Raw genomic sequence first — 17,932 nt, forward strand, 5'->3', positions numbered from 1 at the left:
TGCTGATTTTGTAAATGTCTGTAAGTCAGTATCATACTATTTTCCATTATTCCTTCGATACAATACAGAACTCTTGTTTTGCAAATTCAATATCGCGTCAGCTGTGAAAAAGTGTGCGATAAATAGTCTATCGTGTTTCGCATCCGTGATGGACTGTGGAATATTTACACGCACGGAAAATGATAATACCTGTTTGACAGTGCGTACTAAACAAATAATACTCACACGATAAAGTTCACTAGCAACTGGTTGTTTTGGCACATGGCCATTGTAAATGTTATCAATGGTTTCTTCCCAGAATTTCAGCCTCATTTGACCAATACGTGGATCACTCACGCTATCCTGAACTCTTGCAGTCTCGATGTTAAATGCACGGATTGCAAAAGCAGAAGTCCGAATATCGTTAGGGAGGAGTAACGTACACAAGAAATTCTCGTAGTCGAAGTTTCTGCAAAGTAGAAACACTAAAAGTAGTAAGAGAAATTATTCATCACATTTATGGCACTAACGAGTAATCTTTAATAACAGAGGTTATGAACGACTTACTTAACCATATTCACACAATACCCTGAAGAAGTTTCTTTGGAAGTACTATATTTCATTAATGACTTCTTACATACTTCGCTGCGTGGCACTGCATAACCAAAAGTTCTGCTTAAACTACCGAAGCACTTCATTTGAGCTTTTGAGCTCGCCGCCTCTGCACACCCGGTTCCCCGTCTCCCCAACTGCAACGATCAACATGCGTAATGTATTGTACCACGCTGCAGCGTACTTGCATTACACTGGGTCCCCGAGTTCTCGCGTTTTGAGCTTCATGTAGCCCCTAGGCATTCGAAACCATCGGTTAAAATAGCTGGAAAAGCCGTCGAGATGCTCAAGTATTATGCCACGAAGATAAATATTACTTCTGAGCCGAAGAACATTATATTTTCCTTCGTCGCGCCAATTATAAAACAGCCATTTGATACTTTTTTTGCACACTTCAGCTATTACAGAGAAAGGCGCAAAAAAAGAAAAAAAGGGAAACCGTATTCTTTCTGTGTGGTAATTATCTTCTTTACCAAATATTAACACAAACGGTTTAACAGCAGAAACTCCAAATCACATTTAGGCTACTCAAAAAATTGATGTACTGCAATTTATACTTTCCGAATTTGTATACATAAAGGTAGTTTGCTTACATGAAGGTTGGCTCAAAAAAGAATGCTTAGAGGTTTTAAATAAAATAAATAATTTTAAACAAGCCAGCGGCTATTGAAGAAATGTCACATTTCCTGGAGGCTCCTGTACCCAACTTTATGTCTCCATAAATTATAAAGTGAACAGTTTCAGTTGTTTAAATCAATAATGTATTTTTGGAACTAGTTGTGGAGAGCTATGTGATTTAAATACTGTCATAATATTATATTCCAGAATTCCTGGACGTTCTGTCACCAAATTTTTCTGAGAAAAACTTAACAAGAAAGCAAGAAAAAGATTGTGATTGCAGTAGAGTTCTATCTAAAAACATAGTAGTTGAAACCAGTGACACTGTAAAATTTTGTGTTTTAATCCAGAAATCCAGGTTTAAGTTAAATCTCATTGCGTGGACTAGAGACAACTTCCAGTTAACAATCTGCTTCAATAACATTCTTACTAATTATGAGTCTGACAACACAGGGAAGTTTTCCCTAGATTTAGGGATATCTGATCACTCAGCTTTGTTTACAGATCCCCCAAAAACAGAGAAACTAAACTCTGATCTGATATAAGAAGGAATTTCAGTAAAGAAATTTTAGATTTGTTCAGTGATAAGTTAAGCATTATAAACTGACCTTTACACCAATATGCTTCCAAGTTACAAAAACTTGGATAAATTTTTAATTTGTTTGTAGATTTATTCAATGAAACATTTCCTCCAAAATCCTATCAAAAAAGAAATTCATGTTAACCCTTTCGCGGTTGATGGGTCATACACTCCTGGAAATTGAAATAAGAACACCGTGAATTCATTGTCCCAGGAAGGGGAAACTTTATTGACACATTCCTGGGGTCAGATACATCACATGATCACACTGACAGAACCACAAGCACATAGACACAGGCAACAGAGCATGCACAATGTCGGCACTAGTACAGTGTATATCCACCTTTCGCAGCAATGCAGGCTGCTATTCTCCCATGGAGACGATCGTAGAGATGCTGGATGTAGTCCTGTGGAACGGCTTGCCATGCCATTTCCACCTGGCGCCTCAGTTGGACCAGCGTTCGTGCTGGACGTGCAGACCGCGTGAGACGACGCTTCATCCAATCCCAAACATGCTCAATGGGGGACAGATCCGGAGATCTTGCTGGCCAGGGTAGTTGACTTACACCTTCTAGAGCACGTTGGGTGGCACGGGATACATGCGGACGTGCATTGTCCTGTTGGAACAGCAAGTTCCCTTGCCGGTCTAGGAATGGTAGAACGATGGGTTCGATGACGGTTTGGATGTACCGTGCACTATTCAGTGTCCCCTCGACGATCACCAGTGGTGTACGGCCAGTGTAGGAGATCGCTCCCCACACCATGATGCCGGGTGTTGGCCCTGTGTGCCTCAGTCGTATGCAGTCCTGATTGTGGCGCTCACCTGCACGGCGCCAAACACGCATACGACCATCATTGGCACCAAGGCAGAAGCGACTCTCATCGCTGAAGACGACACGTCTCCATTCGTCCCTCCATTCACGCCTGTCGCAACACCACTGGAGGCGGGCTGCACGATGTTGGGGCCTAACGGTGTGCGGGACCGTAGCCCAGCTTCATGGAGACGGTTGCGAATGGTCCTCGCCGATACCCCAGGAGCAACAGTGTCCCTAATTTGCTGGGAAGTGGCGGTGCGGTCCCCTACGGCACTGCGTAGGATCCTACGGTCTTGGCGTGCATCCGTGTGTCGCTGCGGTCCGGTCCCAGGTCGACGGGCACGTGCACCTTCCGCCGACCACTGGCGACAACATCGATGTACTGTGGAGACCTCACGCCCCACGTGTTGAGCAATTCGGCGGTACGTCCACCCGGCCTCCCGCATGCCCACTATACGCCCTCGCTCAAAGTCCGTCAACTGCACATACGGTTCACGTCCACACTGTCGCGGCATGCTACCAGTGTTAAAGACTGCGATGGAGCTCCGTATGCCACGGCAAACTGGCTGACACTGACGGCGGCGGTGCACAAATGCTGCGCAGCTAGCGCCATTCGACGGCCAACACCGCGGTTCCTGGTGTGTCCGCTGTGCCGTGCGTGTGATCATTGCTTGTACAGCCCTCTCGCAGTGTCCGGAGCAAGTATGGTGGGTCTGACACACCGGTGTCAATGTGTTCTTTTTTCCATTTCCAGGAGTGTATATGTCCCACTAACTTTGAGCGCCAGTTCGAGTGTCGGGATATATGTTACCCAGCTCTGCACGGTGCTGCCATCTAGGGACGACTGTACTGAACCTGAGAAAAAATCGGAACTGCACTGCAAAGGCAGGAGTGCTAGTTCTGCAAGGTTCGCAGAAGAGCTTCTGTAAAGTTTGGAAGGTAGGAGACGAGATACTGGCAGATGTAATGCTGTGGGGATGGGGCGTGAGTCGTGCTTGGGTAGCTCAGTTGGTAGAGCACTTGCTCGCGAAAGGCAAAGGTCCCGAGTTCGAGTCTCGGTCCGGCACACAGTTTTAATCTGCCAGGAAGTTTCATATCAGCGCACACTCTGCTGCAGAGTGAACACATCATTCTGAGAACAAAAGTTGTTTGCACAGCTTGTGGTGTCCACTTTGTGCCACACCATGTTTTTCCAAGTTTCATGGAATGTAAAGTTTTGTAAGTATTGGTCATGTATCATGAAAATTGAAATGTAATGAATATTTTTTTCACTGGCTCTACACAAATAAAAAGATTACATGCATGTATAATTTGTAGTTATTTTATTCTCCACAAAATCCAGTTTATGGCTAATGATGCCGTGTTGAGTTGCAAAAATGGAAAAACTGTTACACATTAAATTTTTGGCCAAAGCCTTCTTTAGAAAGGAAAAACACACACATTCACACAAGTAAGTACTCCTCATGCACACATGACCACTATCTCCAACTGTTCTGGCTCCAGTCAATGGAAATCTCATCATGGATGATTATGTAATTAAAGAAACTTGGCAACCTTACTTTGATGAGCTGTGAAAGATATGCAGCATACATAAGAAGAGTTTGCTGTATCATGTAATGGCCATGAAAACGTATGGGCAATCATTGGGACATAGAAAGGAAACAGTTGCAGATAATCCATCATTTGAAACATCTTGACAGTATTGTCTCTGATACTGGTTCTATAGACAAAAAAATCACTCAGAGATCCATGCAGGTAGTAACTTCCATCAAATTGTTAAAGATATAATGTGGAACAAAGAAGTACTGCTAAAATATAAGACAGTCATCTATGGAACCTATTGCATTCTCATTCTAACACATGGTTGTGAAACACAGACCATGAGAAATAAATAATGAAGACATCAGCAGAATTCAGGCAGCTGAGATGAGGTTTTCCCATAGCAGAATTGGAGAGATATGGAGGGATAGAAACTGTAATGTGGAAATATGAAAACAGGCTCAAGATATAAGACTACAAGACAAAATAACCTCACAGTGGCTGAGATGGTATGGACATACGTGATGCTTGGATGCCAACAGGCTACAAAGTGTAATTTATGACATAAAATTCCGAAATAGAAGTCTAAATCTCTATCTACATACATACTCCACAAGCTGCTACACAGTGCATGGCAGAGTGTAGACTGTATGACCACTAGTCATTCCCTTTTTCATTCTCCTCGCAAACAGAGAGAGAGAAAAATGACTGATTACACCTTTGTCTGAGCCCTAATTTGTTGTATCTCATCTTTGTCATCCTTATAGGAAATGTATGTTGATGACAGTAGAATCATTCTGCAGAAAAAAAAAACATCTTCTCTCCAGGGATTCCCACTTGAGTTCCCAAAGCACCTCTGTAATAGTGAAGTGTTGTTTGGACCTAGCAGCCTACCTCTGAAATGCTTCGATGTCTTCCTTTAACCCAACCTTATGCAGATCCCAAACACTCGAGCAGTACTCAATAATGAGCTGCAGTAGCTTTCTGTGTGCTGTCTCAGATGAACCACACTTCCCCAAAATTCTCCCAGAAACTAAAGTTGACCATTTGCCATCCCTACCACCATCTTCAAACTCTGGGTCCATTTCATATCACTGTGCAGCATTATGTCCAGATATTTAAACAATGTGACTGTGTTAAACAGGACACTAATAATGCTGTATCTGAACATTACAGGTTTGTTTTTCCTGCTCATCTGCATTAAATTACATTTTTCCACATTTAGAGCTAGCTCCCATTGATCACACCAACTATAATTTTTTTCTAAGTCATCTTGTATCTTCCTACTGTCTGTCAACTTTGACACCTTCCCATATACCAAAGTATCATCAGTGAATAATCACAGATTTCTGCCCATCCTATCTGCCAGATCACTTATGTATATAGAAAATAATGGTGGTCCTATCACACTTTCCTGGGGCAATTCTGATGATACCCTCGTCTCTGATGAACATTCACCATCAAAGACAACAGACTGGGTTCTATTACTTAAGAAATCTTTGAGCCACTCACATATCTGTGGGAACTATTCCATGTGCTTGTACCTTCATTGAAAGCCAGCAGTGGGGCAGCATGTTTTTCAGAAATCTAGAAATATGGAATCTGCCTTTTGTCCTTCATACATAGTTTGCAGTATACCACACGAGAAAAGAGGAAGCTGAACTTTGCACAAGTGATGCTTCCTACAAAGTGCTGATTTGTGGACAAAACCATCTTGGTCTCAAACAAATTTGTTATATTCAAACTGAGTATACGTTCAAGAATTTTTCAGCAAACCAATGTTAAGAATATTGGTCTGTAATTTTGTGTGTCCGTTCTTTTACCCTTCTCGTATACAGGAGTCACCTGCACTTTTGTCCAGTCACTTGGGACATTGGATTGGGTGAGAGAGTTGTGATAAATGCAAAGAAGACCAAGACTCATTTACAAAGACATAATGAAGTCTGACATTGAGCAAGGAGGATATACCTGGGACAACACCGAAGAGAGACAGAGAAGTTTAAGGACCATAATTAGCAGAGAAGTCTAATTTGCTGACCCATCAAACAAGATGCAATGATGTAGAGGGATGATGATGACAAACTTAGGAGCTATGGGATCAAAGATACTGAATTGCAGCGGTTCAACTCTTGTCTGATAGAAAAGAAATGAAGAGTATTTTAATATTGTATTCAGTTAACTAGTACTCTGAATGGAAAATGATTTCCAAGGGGGTACCACAGGTTTCAACACTAGGTCCACACCTGTTCTTGTTCTACGTAAATGATTTACCATTAAATATTGATGCTCACTCAGTCTTATTCACAGATGACACCTCAGTCCTGATAGAAAATGATACAGTACTATAGAAAAAAATTTCGGGTAGTGTACAAAATGTTCTAGGAAAAACTGAATACTAGTTCCATAAGAACTGACTAAAATAAAATGTCACAAACACCCAGATAATGCAGTTTCTCTCTAAATCAATGACAATGTGTCCTGTAAAAATAGCTCATAACAGTCAATGCTACTCATTATGAAGATGTAAATGTGTAATGGTATTTTAATTGCAACTTTCTGCAACTCAGTGTGTTGCCTTTATGGTGAATAGCATTCTATCCTTTCCTTGTACTGTTGATATTCCAACCTGGAGTTTCCATTCTGTCATAATAACCATCTGAGGACAGAAGTAAGCCATGTGAAATTCTTGAGCCTAAACCTGGACAAAAGTTTAAACTGGAAGACAAATATAGGCTTTTTGACAAATTAATTTAATACCATAGCTTTTGCACTGTTTATGTTATTTGGTGTCTCTCATGTGGACATCATAAATACAATATAACAGTTATTTTGAATAAATTATTGGGTAGGGGATACTTTTCTAGGGAAATTCTATAAGCAGAACAAGGCTATTAAACCATTATAAAAATGTGTGCTGCCAATAAAAATGAGCCAAAATTCCATTGTTATTTAAGAAATTAAAAATACTAACCATTTCTTCATTGTTCATTTTTGAAATTTTGGTTTTTGTACACAATAACCAAGATGAATTTGAAAATTTTCACTTTAAGCAGTAAACATCACAATGTGAACTTCAAACTTCCCTAACATCACTCAAAGCTTTTATTCAGACACCATGCATTTTAATAGAGAAATATTATCATGACATTGAAAAAGCCACAGAAGACAGTTTGAAACTTTAAGCAAAGGAATTCTTTAGACTATTAATCTGTAACTAATTTTACAGTGTTGTATGTACTGAACAAAACAAATCCCTAAACTGTTAACCTATAACAAATATTGCAAACACACAACTTCCTTAAAATAATGCAAAGAGATCTTTTGTACATCATTGTATGTATTGAGACTAATACATCACGTTTCACATACGTTTATCTAAACACAATTTTAGGAAGTAATTGATTGATGTGCTTCAGTACTTTTTAGATCAACTGTTTAAACAAAGCCAATAAAGTCTATAAATACTTTCCATGTGTAAGGTCTATATAGCAGTGATAAATAAGATTGTTCTGTAGTTATTAAGTTAATTTCTTAGGGTTAAAATGCTCATTGGATGTATCTTTAAATGTTGCTACATAAATGAAACATATGATGTACCAGTATGTAAGTAATTACCCTTATTCTCTTATTTTTTTAATGCTGAGTTTATTACATGGGGCATTCAGTACATAATGCAACAAAGTTCTTTTCTGAAAGCAGGTATGTTTGAGTGTTAATTCCAGTACACCAAATTAGTCCCCACTTTTTTGGCTACAAAACCCTATTTTTCGACATAATCTCCACTCAATGGGATGGCCTTATGCCACCTTACTGGGAGCGCCTTTATGCTCGCAAGGTACCATTATACTGGTCGATGTCGGAGCCAATACCTAGCTGCATCAATAACCTCCCCATCAGCCATGTACTGCTTCCCACAGAGGACATGCCTCATTACGCCAAACAGATGGAAATCAGAAGGTGCAAATACAGACTGTTGGGTGGGCAAGGAAGAACAGTCCAATGCAGTTTTGTGGTATCTTCTCATGTGTGCAGACTTATGTGAGTCCTTGTGTTGTCATGGAGAAGGGGAAGTTCACTTGTTTCCTCAATTTCCTCACATGTTGGAGACCTGTGTGAGATCATACAGGTTTGCATTATGACAGATGCCTTGCACAATGACTTGACATGATTTTTTTCACTGCTGTGTCTCTGTAGGCATTCTGCTAGTGCATGTGAATATCTGTGATGCTCTGGTTTTCTGTCAAAAGAAAATCAATGACAGCTCTCTGCTTGAAATGCACTTCCATTACAGGTGCCATTTTTAAGGCTATACATAGAGCCACCATCTATCAGAATTTCATGAAACTATAGGGGCTGAAGTGGAAATTCTGCATTTTTTCAACTGAAATAAGCCAAGAAAAAAATTGTGTTGCACTACTTGTAGAACACCCCCTTATAGTACGAGGGCTATCCACAAAGTACATTACGTTTTCGTTTGTGTCCGTTAGGGGCGGGGCTAGCGCAACCATCTTGGTGTCATGGCATTCCGCCGCTCAGTTGGCATCCTGCCGTGCTAGTGAGAGGTTCATGCTGTACTCCGTTGAGTTACTGTGACAGTTTGAAATGTCAGCGTTAATTGAAAATGCCGCGAAGTGTGAAGTGCGTGCTGTAATAAGGTTTCTGACTGCAAAAAACTGTACACCGATAGAAATCTATCGGCAGCTTTGTGAAGTGTATGGGGACAACATAATCACTGAAGGTGGAGTGCGTCAATGGGTCATAAAATTAGAAATGGCCGAACTAACGTTCACGACGAAGAGTGAAGTGGAAGACCCAGTATAGTGACTGCCGAACTTGTCAAAAAAGTCGATGCCGCGGTCCATGAAAACCGTAATTTCACAATAACGGAACTCTCTATGAGTTTTCCACAAATTTCATGAAGTTTGTTGCACGAAATCATTACCAAAAAGCTTGGTTACCACAAGTTTTGTGCAAGATGGATACCAAAAATCTTGACAGAGATTCACAAAAATCAGCGAATGGCTGCAGCGTTAACGTTTTTGGACGCTTATGAGAAAGATGGCGACTCATTACTCGATCGAATCGTTACTGGTGACGAAACATGGGTTAAGCATGTGAACTGCGAGACAAAATTGCAGTCAATGCAGTGGGGGCACACAAATTCCCCCCCAAAACCCAAGAAATGCATGCAGACAGTGTCGGCAAGGAAGGTGATGGCGACTGTCTTTTGGGACAGAAAAGGTGTGATTTTTGTGGATTTCCTGGAAAGAGGCACTACAATAAACTCTCAAATGTATTGCCAAACTCTGCACAACCTCAGAAGAGCAATACAAAACAAGCGCAGGGGAAAGTTGGGCTCAAATATCTTGCTGATTCACAACAACGCCCGGGCCCACACGGCAAATGCCACTCGTGAAGTTCTCGAATCTTTTAAGTGGGAGTTGTTTCCTCATCCGCCGTACAGTTCCGACCTGGTACCGAGCGACTTCCACTTATTCCCAGCAATGAAGAAGTGGTTGGCTATGCAGCATTTTGATGACGACATACAGATTCAAGAAGAGGTAACCACGTGGTTGAAGGCGCAGGCGGCCAAATTTTACGACGAAGGAATTTCCAAGCTCATCCATCGCTACGATAAGTGCCTTAATTTAAATGGCAACTATGTAGAAAAGTAGTATTTAAGTGTGGCTTTCATCTGTATATAATAAAAAAATTTCCAATACTTTATTTATTTTTAATTCCAAAACGTAATGTACTTTGTGGATAGCCCTCGTATTTATGTGAATATGTATGGACTTGTTCATCATCCAAACAACATAGTTGCACTTAAGAGTCCATGGTGTACATACAGTATACAAAACAAATAAATGAGATTAAGGCAATACTTATGTGATCTGCTATTTATAATGTTTTGTCTTTTGTAATATAAGTCTGTAACTTGTACCACCAACCCCTCCAAAAAAATTATGAACTTCTGAATTCAGTAAACTTACTTTTTTGTAGCCTTCTTCCATTAGTAATTTGACTGATAATGACCAGTGTTTTTTTTCTCCCTTGAAGAAAGATAAAGAGAGATGTTTTGGTTTCCAGACACAAACTTAGAAGGAGTGGGATTCTAACCACCATGGCAGCTTTAGGTTTTCCTTGATTTTCTGTACTTTCTCCCTCAAATTACAGGATGGTTCCTTTCTCCTCATCCCTTTGATTGATTTAATATCCTGTTACTGATGACAATGGTGTCAACAAAATATTAAACTCTAATCTTCCTTCCTACTAACACATGCAGACACATCGCTGCATCAGTGTCACTCTGTAACAGTGTCAGCTCTGTGTGTCTCAATTGGGCATGTGTGTTACCAAAGCAAATGGCTTTGTCTGAGAACTAATCTTTCTCCACCATTTTTTGTTTGCTTGACCACTTCTCAGTACCATCTCTACTTGATGAATGACGGTCTGGTCTCTTGTACACAGTACAGCAACTTTTTGTGAAAACAAATGTTATTCAGTGGCTCTCACGATATGATCATCTTGGGAATTAGTCCAGAAGGAGTTGGTAGTGTCATTCCTTAAGTGGGTGCTTTTAGACACTGTCTCCAGATTAACAGTTGTGGCAGTTTACAGGGCACCATCTGGTAATTTTAAAGTGTTTGTTAAACAATTAGATACTCTTTTGTTGTACTTAAGTAGAAAAAATAGGGGCATAGTAGTTGTTGGGGATTTTAACATAGATTTCTTGGTTCATTCTTCCTGCAAGGTGGAGTTTGAAAATCTCATGTGCACGTACAACCTTGTTCCCGTGGTTAGCTCGCCCACCAGAACCACAACCTCTTCCAGTACTCTCATTGATAATGTTTTTGTTGATCAGAGTAAAGTCAACCATATTAATATTGAAATGGTTATAAATGGCCTGTCTGACCATGACGGACAACGAGTTACTTTCAACAGTTTGGGAATTCCTCTGAGTGACACCTCACCTTGATGGAAAACAGTAAGGAAAATAAGTGAGGAAGCTATTCAAACGTTCAAATCATGTCTTCAGCATACTGACTGGTCACCTGTTTATCTAGCAGAAACTGCTAATTCAAAATACAATTTATTCACAAATGAGATAGCAGGTACCTTTGAAAGTGTATTTCCAAAAAAGTCATACAGAGTCCAACCTGCTAGGTCTGCAAAAAAACCATGGCTCACTAAGGGCATCATAGCTTCCTGTCAGAGAAAAAGGCAACTCTACATAGCATCAAAGACTTCTAACAACCCTGCTCAGCTAAAACATTATAAACTCTACTGTAAAATTCTTGCCAAAGTAATTAAAAACTCTAAAAGTATGTGTATAGCATCTGAAATTACTAATTCTGAAAATAAAATTAAAACAATCTGGAATGTGATAAAGAGAGAAACAGGGACTGTAAACTACACCAAAGACAAAAATATTGTTTTAACTGTTGACAACTCAGAGATAACTAATAGTGAGGAAATTGCTGAAATCTTTAACCAACATTTTTTAACTGTCCCAACACAGATAGGTTGCCATGGTTCTGTAGATAAAGCTGCCTGTATAATGAAAAATAATTTTCCAGAACCTTTCAGTCAAATAAGTGTGCCTCCCATTACTGCCAATGAAATAAAAAAAATCATACAGTCTTTGAAAAATAAACATTCTGCTGGTATCGACGATATTTCAAGCAAGCTGTTGAAGGCTTGCTGTAGTGAAGTGACCGAAGTCTTGGCTCACATCTGCAACACATCCATGCAACAAGGAGTGTTTCCAGACAGAATGAAATACGCTGTTGTCAGGCCCCTGTACAAAGCAGGGGATGCTACAAATGTGTCAAACTATCGCCCTATCTCTCTATTAACAACATTTTCAAAAGTCCTAGAAAAAGCTCTGTACAACAGGATTGTGGCACACCTTGGTGACCTGAACATCATTAACAGACAGCAGTTTGGTTTTCAAAAGGGAGTTTCAATAGATAACGCAATTTTCTCATTCACAAATGATGTTCTAGAGTCTATAAACAGAAAGAGGCTGCCAATTGGTGTCTTATGCGACCTATCAAAGGCGTTCGACTGTGTAGATCACCAGATACTCCTCAAGAAGGCCTGTCATTATGGAATTACTGGACCTGTAGGGAACTGGTTAAAATCGTACCTCGAAAATAGGAAGCAGAAGATTACTCTAGATGTTTCAGATAGTGTATCACAATATATAGTGGACTCTGAGTGGGGAATTGTGCAGCAGGGAGTGCCACAGGGATCAGTGCTTGGGCCCTTGCTGTTCCTCATATATGTTAATGACCTGCCTTTATCCATCAATAAGCAGTGTAAATTTACAATGTTCGCTGATGATACGAGCATTGTGGTGGATAATGTGTCAACTACTGACTTAGAGTCCGAGGTCAATGATATCCTTAAAGAAGTTCTGGGTTGGTTTAGTATTAACTCCCTTTCAATAAACCTGAAAAAAACCAATTTTATCCAGTTCCAGACAACCCACAAAAACCCAAAAGAAATAGTTATCACACAGAATGATCAGATGATAAAGCAAGTGTACTTATCAAAATTCCTAGGCGTATACGTGGACAGTAGGCTGAACTGGGAACATCACGTTCTACAAACACTAAAACGGCTGACGTCGGCAACATTTGCTTTACGAATTTTGTCACGCTTCAACGACATTACCATCTCAAAGTCAGCTTACTTTGGCTATTTTCATTCAGTCATGTGTTATGGCATCATCTTCTGGGGCAATACACCTGCCGCAAAGAAAATCCTCACAGCACAAAAAAGGGCAATAAGAATCATTTGTGGTGTACCCCCACGAACCTCATGTCGAAATCTGTTTAAACGACTTGAAATACTGACAGCAACATCTCAGTACATATATTCACTGATGTGCTTCATTATAAATAACCCCACTCTGTATGAAACGAATTGCCTACATCATGAACATAACACCAGAAGAAAAGAGGATTTCCACTGTGAGTTAAAGAGCTTGACACTTATTCAGAAAGGGGTAAAGTACGCTGGAACGAAAATTTTCAATTCCCTACCCAACAGCATCAAAAGTATAAGGAGTAGTACATCAGTATTTAAACGTAGCTTGAAAAATTATTTACTTGAGACCTCACTTTATTCACTAGAGGAATTCTTTCAGAGAAATAAGTAAAACCCAGATTGGAAAGATGTTTTTAAATTTTTTGACACTGTTTACTGTTAAACTAATGTAATAATGCCCTAATGTAAAAATTCCTGTTTTTCTCATTTCCATTTTTGGGTCACTTTTAAACCCAAAGTGGGAAGTTTTGATTACTGTTCAAGGTTAAAATAGATGCAATAATGCCCTAAATATGAAACTGCTATCTTCACATTTATGTTGACTAGTTTTAAGCTAATAAGTATGACTTTTGTGCACTGTTATTAATACTATAACAATTTCTTTATTCTATGTATTTTATTATGTACATTGACACGTTCCACATCTGAGTGACTTGCTCACATGTACAGATCTATGGAACAAGTATATAAATAAATAAATAAATAAAAACTGTGCAGATATACACTAACCATGCACATCAACGTGACCACCTGTCAAAAGCCCGAATAACCGCCTACTGCAGTGCAGACTGCTGTGAGACATGCAGGAAGAGAGTCCATGAGGTTCTGAAAGGTACAGAAAGGAATATAGGACCATGCTGACTACAGTGCCATAGCCAGCTGCATTAGTTTTCCTAGCTGAGAATTGTGCGAACAGCCTGATAGAGGTGGACCCACAAATTCTCACTTGGATTTAAATTCAGGGAGTATGGTAAACTCTTCTAGGTGATCCTCAAACCACACATGTACAATGTGAGCTGTGTGACATGTTGCATTGTCCTGTTGGTAGATGCCATCATGACAAGGAAAAAACAAATGGCATGTAGGAGTGGACACTGTCCTCAGGGATGGACATATAATTGTGTTGATCCATTGTGCCTTTCTGCATTACGAGATCACTCAGTGAATGCCACATAAACATTCCCCAGACCAAAAGGCATGCAGGATGTTTGCTTTTAGGCATTTCACACTGTATACGCCAACAGCTATCTGCCCGATGGAATACAAAATGTGATTCATCTGTAAAGGCCACCTGACAGCATTGTGCAGTTGCAGTACTGGTGTGCAAATTCCAGCCCTTGTCTCTGATAAATAGCAGTCAGTGTGGGCAAATGAACCAGGCTCCTGCTGCAGAGGCCCTTACGCAGTAATGCATAGTAAATGGTCATTGAGGATACACTGTTGGTAGCCCCTTGGTTCATCTGGGCAGTCAGTTTCTCAATCCACAATACACCACAGTTGGTTTTGGATAGCACCATTTTGTCCTGTATGATATACTTTAACCATAGTGGCATGCAAACAGTTTACACACTTAGCCATTTCAGAAATGCTTCTACCCTTAGCCCAAAAGCCAATGATCATGCCCTTTCAAATATCAGATAAATTGCTCCATTTCCAAATTGATTGCACTGTTTTCTATGTCCCCCTGGACATGCTTCATATACCTTCCACTGCTAGCGCTGCCACCTGCCACTTGAGAGTGGCTATTGTACATTGACATCGAACATAGGCAGTGGTCACATTAATGTGACTGGACCGTGTATGTTGCACTGTGTGATGACTGATGAGGTGTTCGTGATGGAGGTTAATGGTCACTGAGGTTATCTGAATATTTAGATGCAAATGGATTGAAAAGTTCTGTCAACTACAAGCAAGTAGTAGTGGTTATTAGAAAGTTGTATAATAAGTAATTATGTACTATAAATAGGACTATTTTGAAAAATAAGATGCTGTTTCCATAGTTTTATTAGCTGCAGTTTGTCTTCTTTGGTTGTCTAATGTTTTTTTTCATAACACTGGTATTTTTTAAAGAAAATAGTTAACTAAACATGTAAATAAAGAGTCATGTTAACAATCCACAGCTATTTATCACAATGAACACTGCTACTTTCTTTGTAGCTAACAAGTATTTTCATTCCCTGAAACTAGATAATCAGATATTTTGTAGGAGTGGGCTGATGAGGCATGTTTTTAGTATTCTTTAGAATAGGTTGAGATCCCCAGCTGGTGGCTCATGTTGAATGGGAGCTTGTTCAATACCTCTGCACCAAAGGACATGAACACTAGAAGATGAGGCCTAGTCTACATGAAAATAGTTTTCATGTCTTGTATTGTGATGGTGCAAATCACAGTTCAGGTGAAACTGATTTTTACCATGGGCAAACAAATCATTAATGAATGCATAATTGTATTGGAAAATGAGTGTATGATTTCCAAGATCCTTAGACACACCTTTGTCCACAACTGCTTGCTTCTGCTGAATAAACACTTAGTTTACTTTAAGTGTGCTGACCCAGAAAATAATTCCATAAGACAACTTGGCATGAAAATAAGCCAACACTCTTCAGGTTATCTTCCATTTGGAAAGTGGATGCACTCAGCAACTGTATGTGACTTATAAATTATAGAGTGCAGCAATCAGTTGTCTTTGAATTCAAAGAACTGTGACTGAAGACTGAACAACAGGGACTTACATGCATTGAGAATAAAAAATAGTGCATTGAGAATGGCAAGCTACTAGCCAAAATTTGGATTTGCATAATAAAATCTGAAAAGGATGACTGATTGTTGCACTCTATAATTTATAAGCCAACACTCTTATCTTCAGATCAACACTGTGACAGGTGCTTCTGAGAACAAAATATGCTTGACTGAGCTCCGTGATTAATTCATCTGTGTGTTGGCTCCATTTTAACTCATTATCCAGTTGGACACCAAGAAATTTTACACAGTGAGTTTCACTTAGTTTACAAGCTCCTTGTCCAGGCCCAAGGAATGTCTATCGGCTGCCATGTCATCCTCTGCCTTGCAGCATCATGTGGATGTGGTATGGAGGGGCATGTGTTCAGCACATTCCTCTTCTGGGCATTTTGCAGACTTGTCAGACTGTGGAGTTGCTACTTCTCTGTCAGATAGCTCCTCAATTGGTAATAGTGACACTGGTATTGTTATCAGTCCAAGCATACAGACAGAAACAAAAGAAACGGTAAACAGTGTTCTGAAATGAATCATTGGCTGGTTTTCTGGAATGGTCTCACCCTCAATTTTACAGACCCAACATATTCCTATATACTACACCAGTGGTAAGTGTAACACATGGCGAGGAAATATTAAATAGGGTGGAAACATCAAAATCCTTAATTATCCACATTGATGAGAATTTAAACAGAAGAAAGCACATTTTGTAAATCCTAAAACGACATATTTCAGACACATTTTCACTTAGAATCATTGCAGATCTTGAAGAGAGACAAATCAGTAAGTTGACAAATTTTGCACATTTTCATTCAATAATGTCATATGGAGTAATGTTCTGGGGTAACTCATCTTTAAGAAAGAAAGTCTTCAATGCTCAAAAATGTGCAGTAAGACTAATATTTGGTGCTCACCCACAATAATCTTTTAGATATCTGATTAAGGAGTTGGGCATTCTGACTACTGCTTCACAGTATATTTATTTCCTCATCAAGTTTGTTGTAAAAGGTCCACTGCAGTCCAAAAGGAACATACCAGAAGGAAAAATGACAGTCATTTCTCCACATTAAGGTTGTCTTTAGCACAAAAAGGTAAGCACAATGGAGGAACAAAAAATTTAGATCACTTACCCAGGGATATAAACTGTCCACAGACAGCAAAGTAAACTTTGAAAACAAACTGAAAAAGTTTCTCTTTGACAAATTCTTTGTTCCATAAGAAGAATTTCTATTATTGTTATGTGTAAAAGGTGGTGGGTAGAAATTACTACCTCATATTGTACATTTCAAATAAAATAAAATAAAATAAAAAACATATAAGTGTTCCACACATAGCCGTATTTACAAATTAATTTGCAATGTGAATGTAAAATGACTTATTCCACGTTATTACAATTAACATACAAAATTATCCATGGAGCATGGAAGTAACTAACTAATTTGACAGTACCAGGAATCAAACCCAGGTCCTCCGCATAGCAGCCATCTAAGCTGACCAAGAAGCTACAGAGGTGGATGAGTTTCATTTAGCACATTACCATTAATACCTACTACTGCTGTTAACAGGTCATTATGCTTGTTTTGAATTACATAATAGGAGTGTTTTTGAGATTAAAACTGAGACTGTTAGCTGTGATAATAACAATGAAATAGGATGGAGGAGGTGTTGAATGTTAATCTTTCATTCTATTTCTACTCAGATGTAGAGCACATTTAGTGTGCCTCCATCTCCCAACTGCAACAACAGGCACAGTACTAATGTGAGATTATGTTCCATTCAGCAGCAACTTGTTCAGTTCTGTTTCTACATGTCTCAAAGTTGTGTTAACCCAAGGCTGATCATGCCACTGCAGGATCTGCCAATACCCCCCTTGTATATGCATTTACTACTCCTATTCCATCCAGGTCACCCTTGATGCTGTAGTCTCTTTCTATAGCCAGACTGCTCTACCTTTTGTGACTACCTGTTCGCTGTCACCAAATTCATCACACACGAACCTACGTCTTGTGTCACCTTATTTTCACAATACTTGTGATCTGATAAACTGCTCTTAGTTTGTCCCATAGCACCCAACCTAGGCCTTTTCAGTGACTGCTCCCTGTTACTCAGACAGTATCTAACTGAAAGAACAAGTTGTAACCAAGAGCTCCATTACCACAAGTGTTGTAAGAAAAAAATTACAAAACACATATACTATGCAAAAAATATAAATAATCCC

General features: G+C 39.5%; 1 protein-coding gene across 4 annotated transcripts in view; it reads right to left on the bottom strand.

The window, feature by feature from the left end:
- Nucleotides 1–897, bottom strand: part of LOC126236479 (NADH dehydrogenase (ubiquinone) complex I, assembly factor 6) — an 81,551-nt gene extending 80,654 nt beyond the window's left edge. For 3 of the 4 annotated variants that reach the window (XR_007544921.1, XM_049945819.1, XM_049945820.1), the window contains exons 1-2: nucleotides 547–897; nucleotides 226–448 (exon numbers count right to left, since the gene is read on the bottom strand). Coding sequence is in view for 3 of the 4 variants with exons in the window: in XM_049945819.1 (XP_049801776.1) it covers nucleotides 226–448; nucleotides 547–677 (354 nt within the window). In the remaining variant the exon portion in view is untranslated. The remainder of the gene's footprint in view (nucleotides 1–225; nucleotides 449–546) is intronic. The other variant, XM_049945818.1, reaches the window with a different exon arrangement.
- Between the last annotated feature and the right edge of the window lie 17,035 nt (nucleotides 898–17,932).

The sequence above is a fragment of the Schistocerca nitens genome, chromosome 2 (assembly GCF_023898315.1).
Source record: "Schistocerca nitens isolate TAMUIC-IGC-003100 chromosome 2, iqSchNite1.1, whole genome shotgun sequence".
NCBI classification, from domain to species: Eukaryota; Metazoa; Arthropoda; class Insecta; order Orthoptera; family Acrididae; genus Schistocerca; species Schistocerca nitens.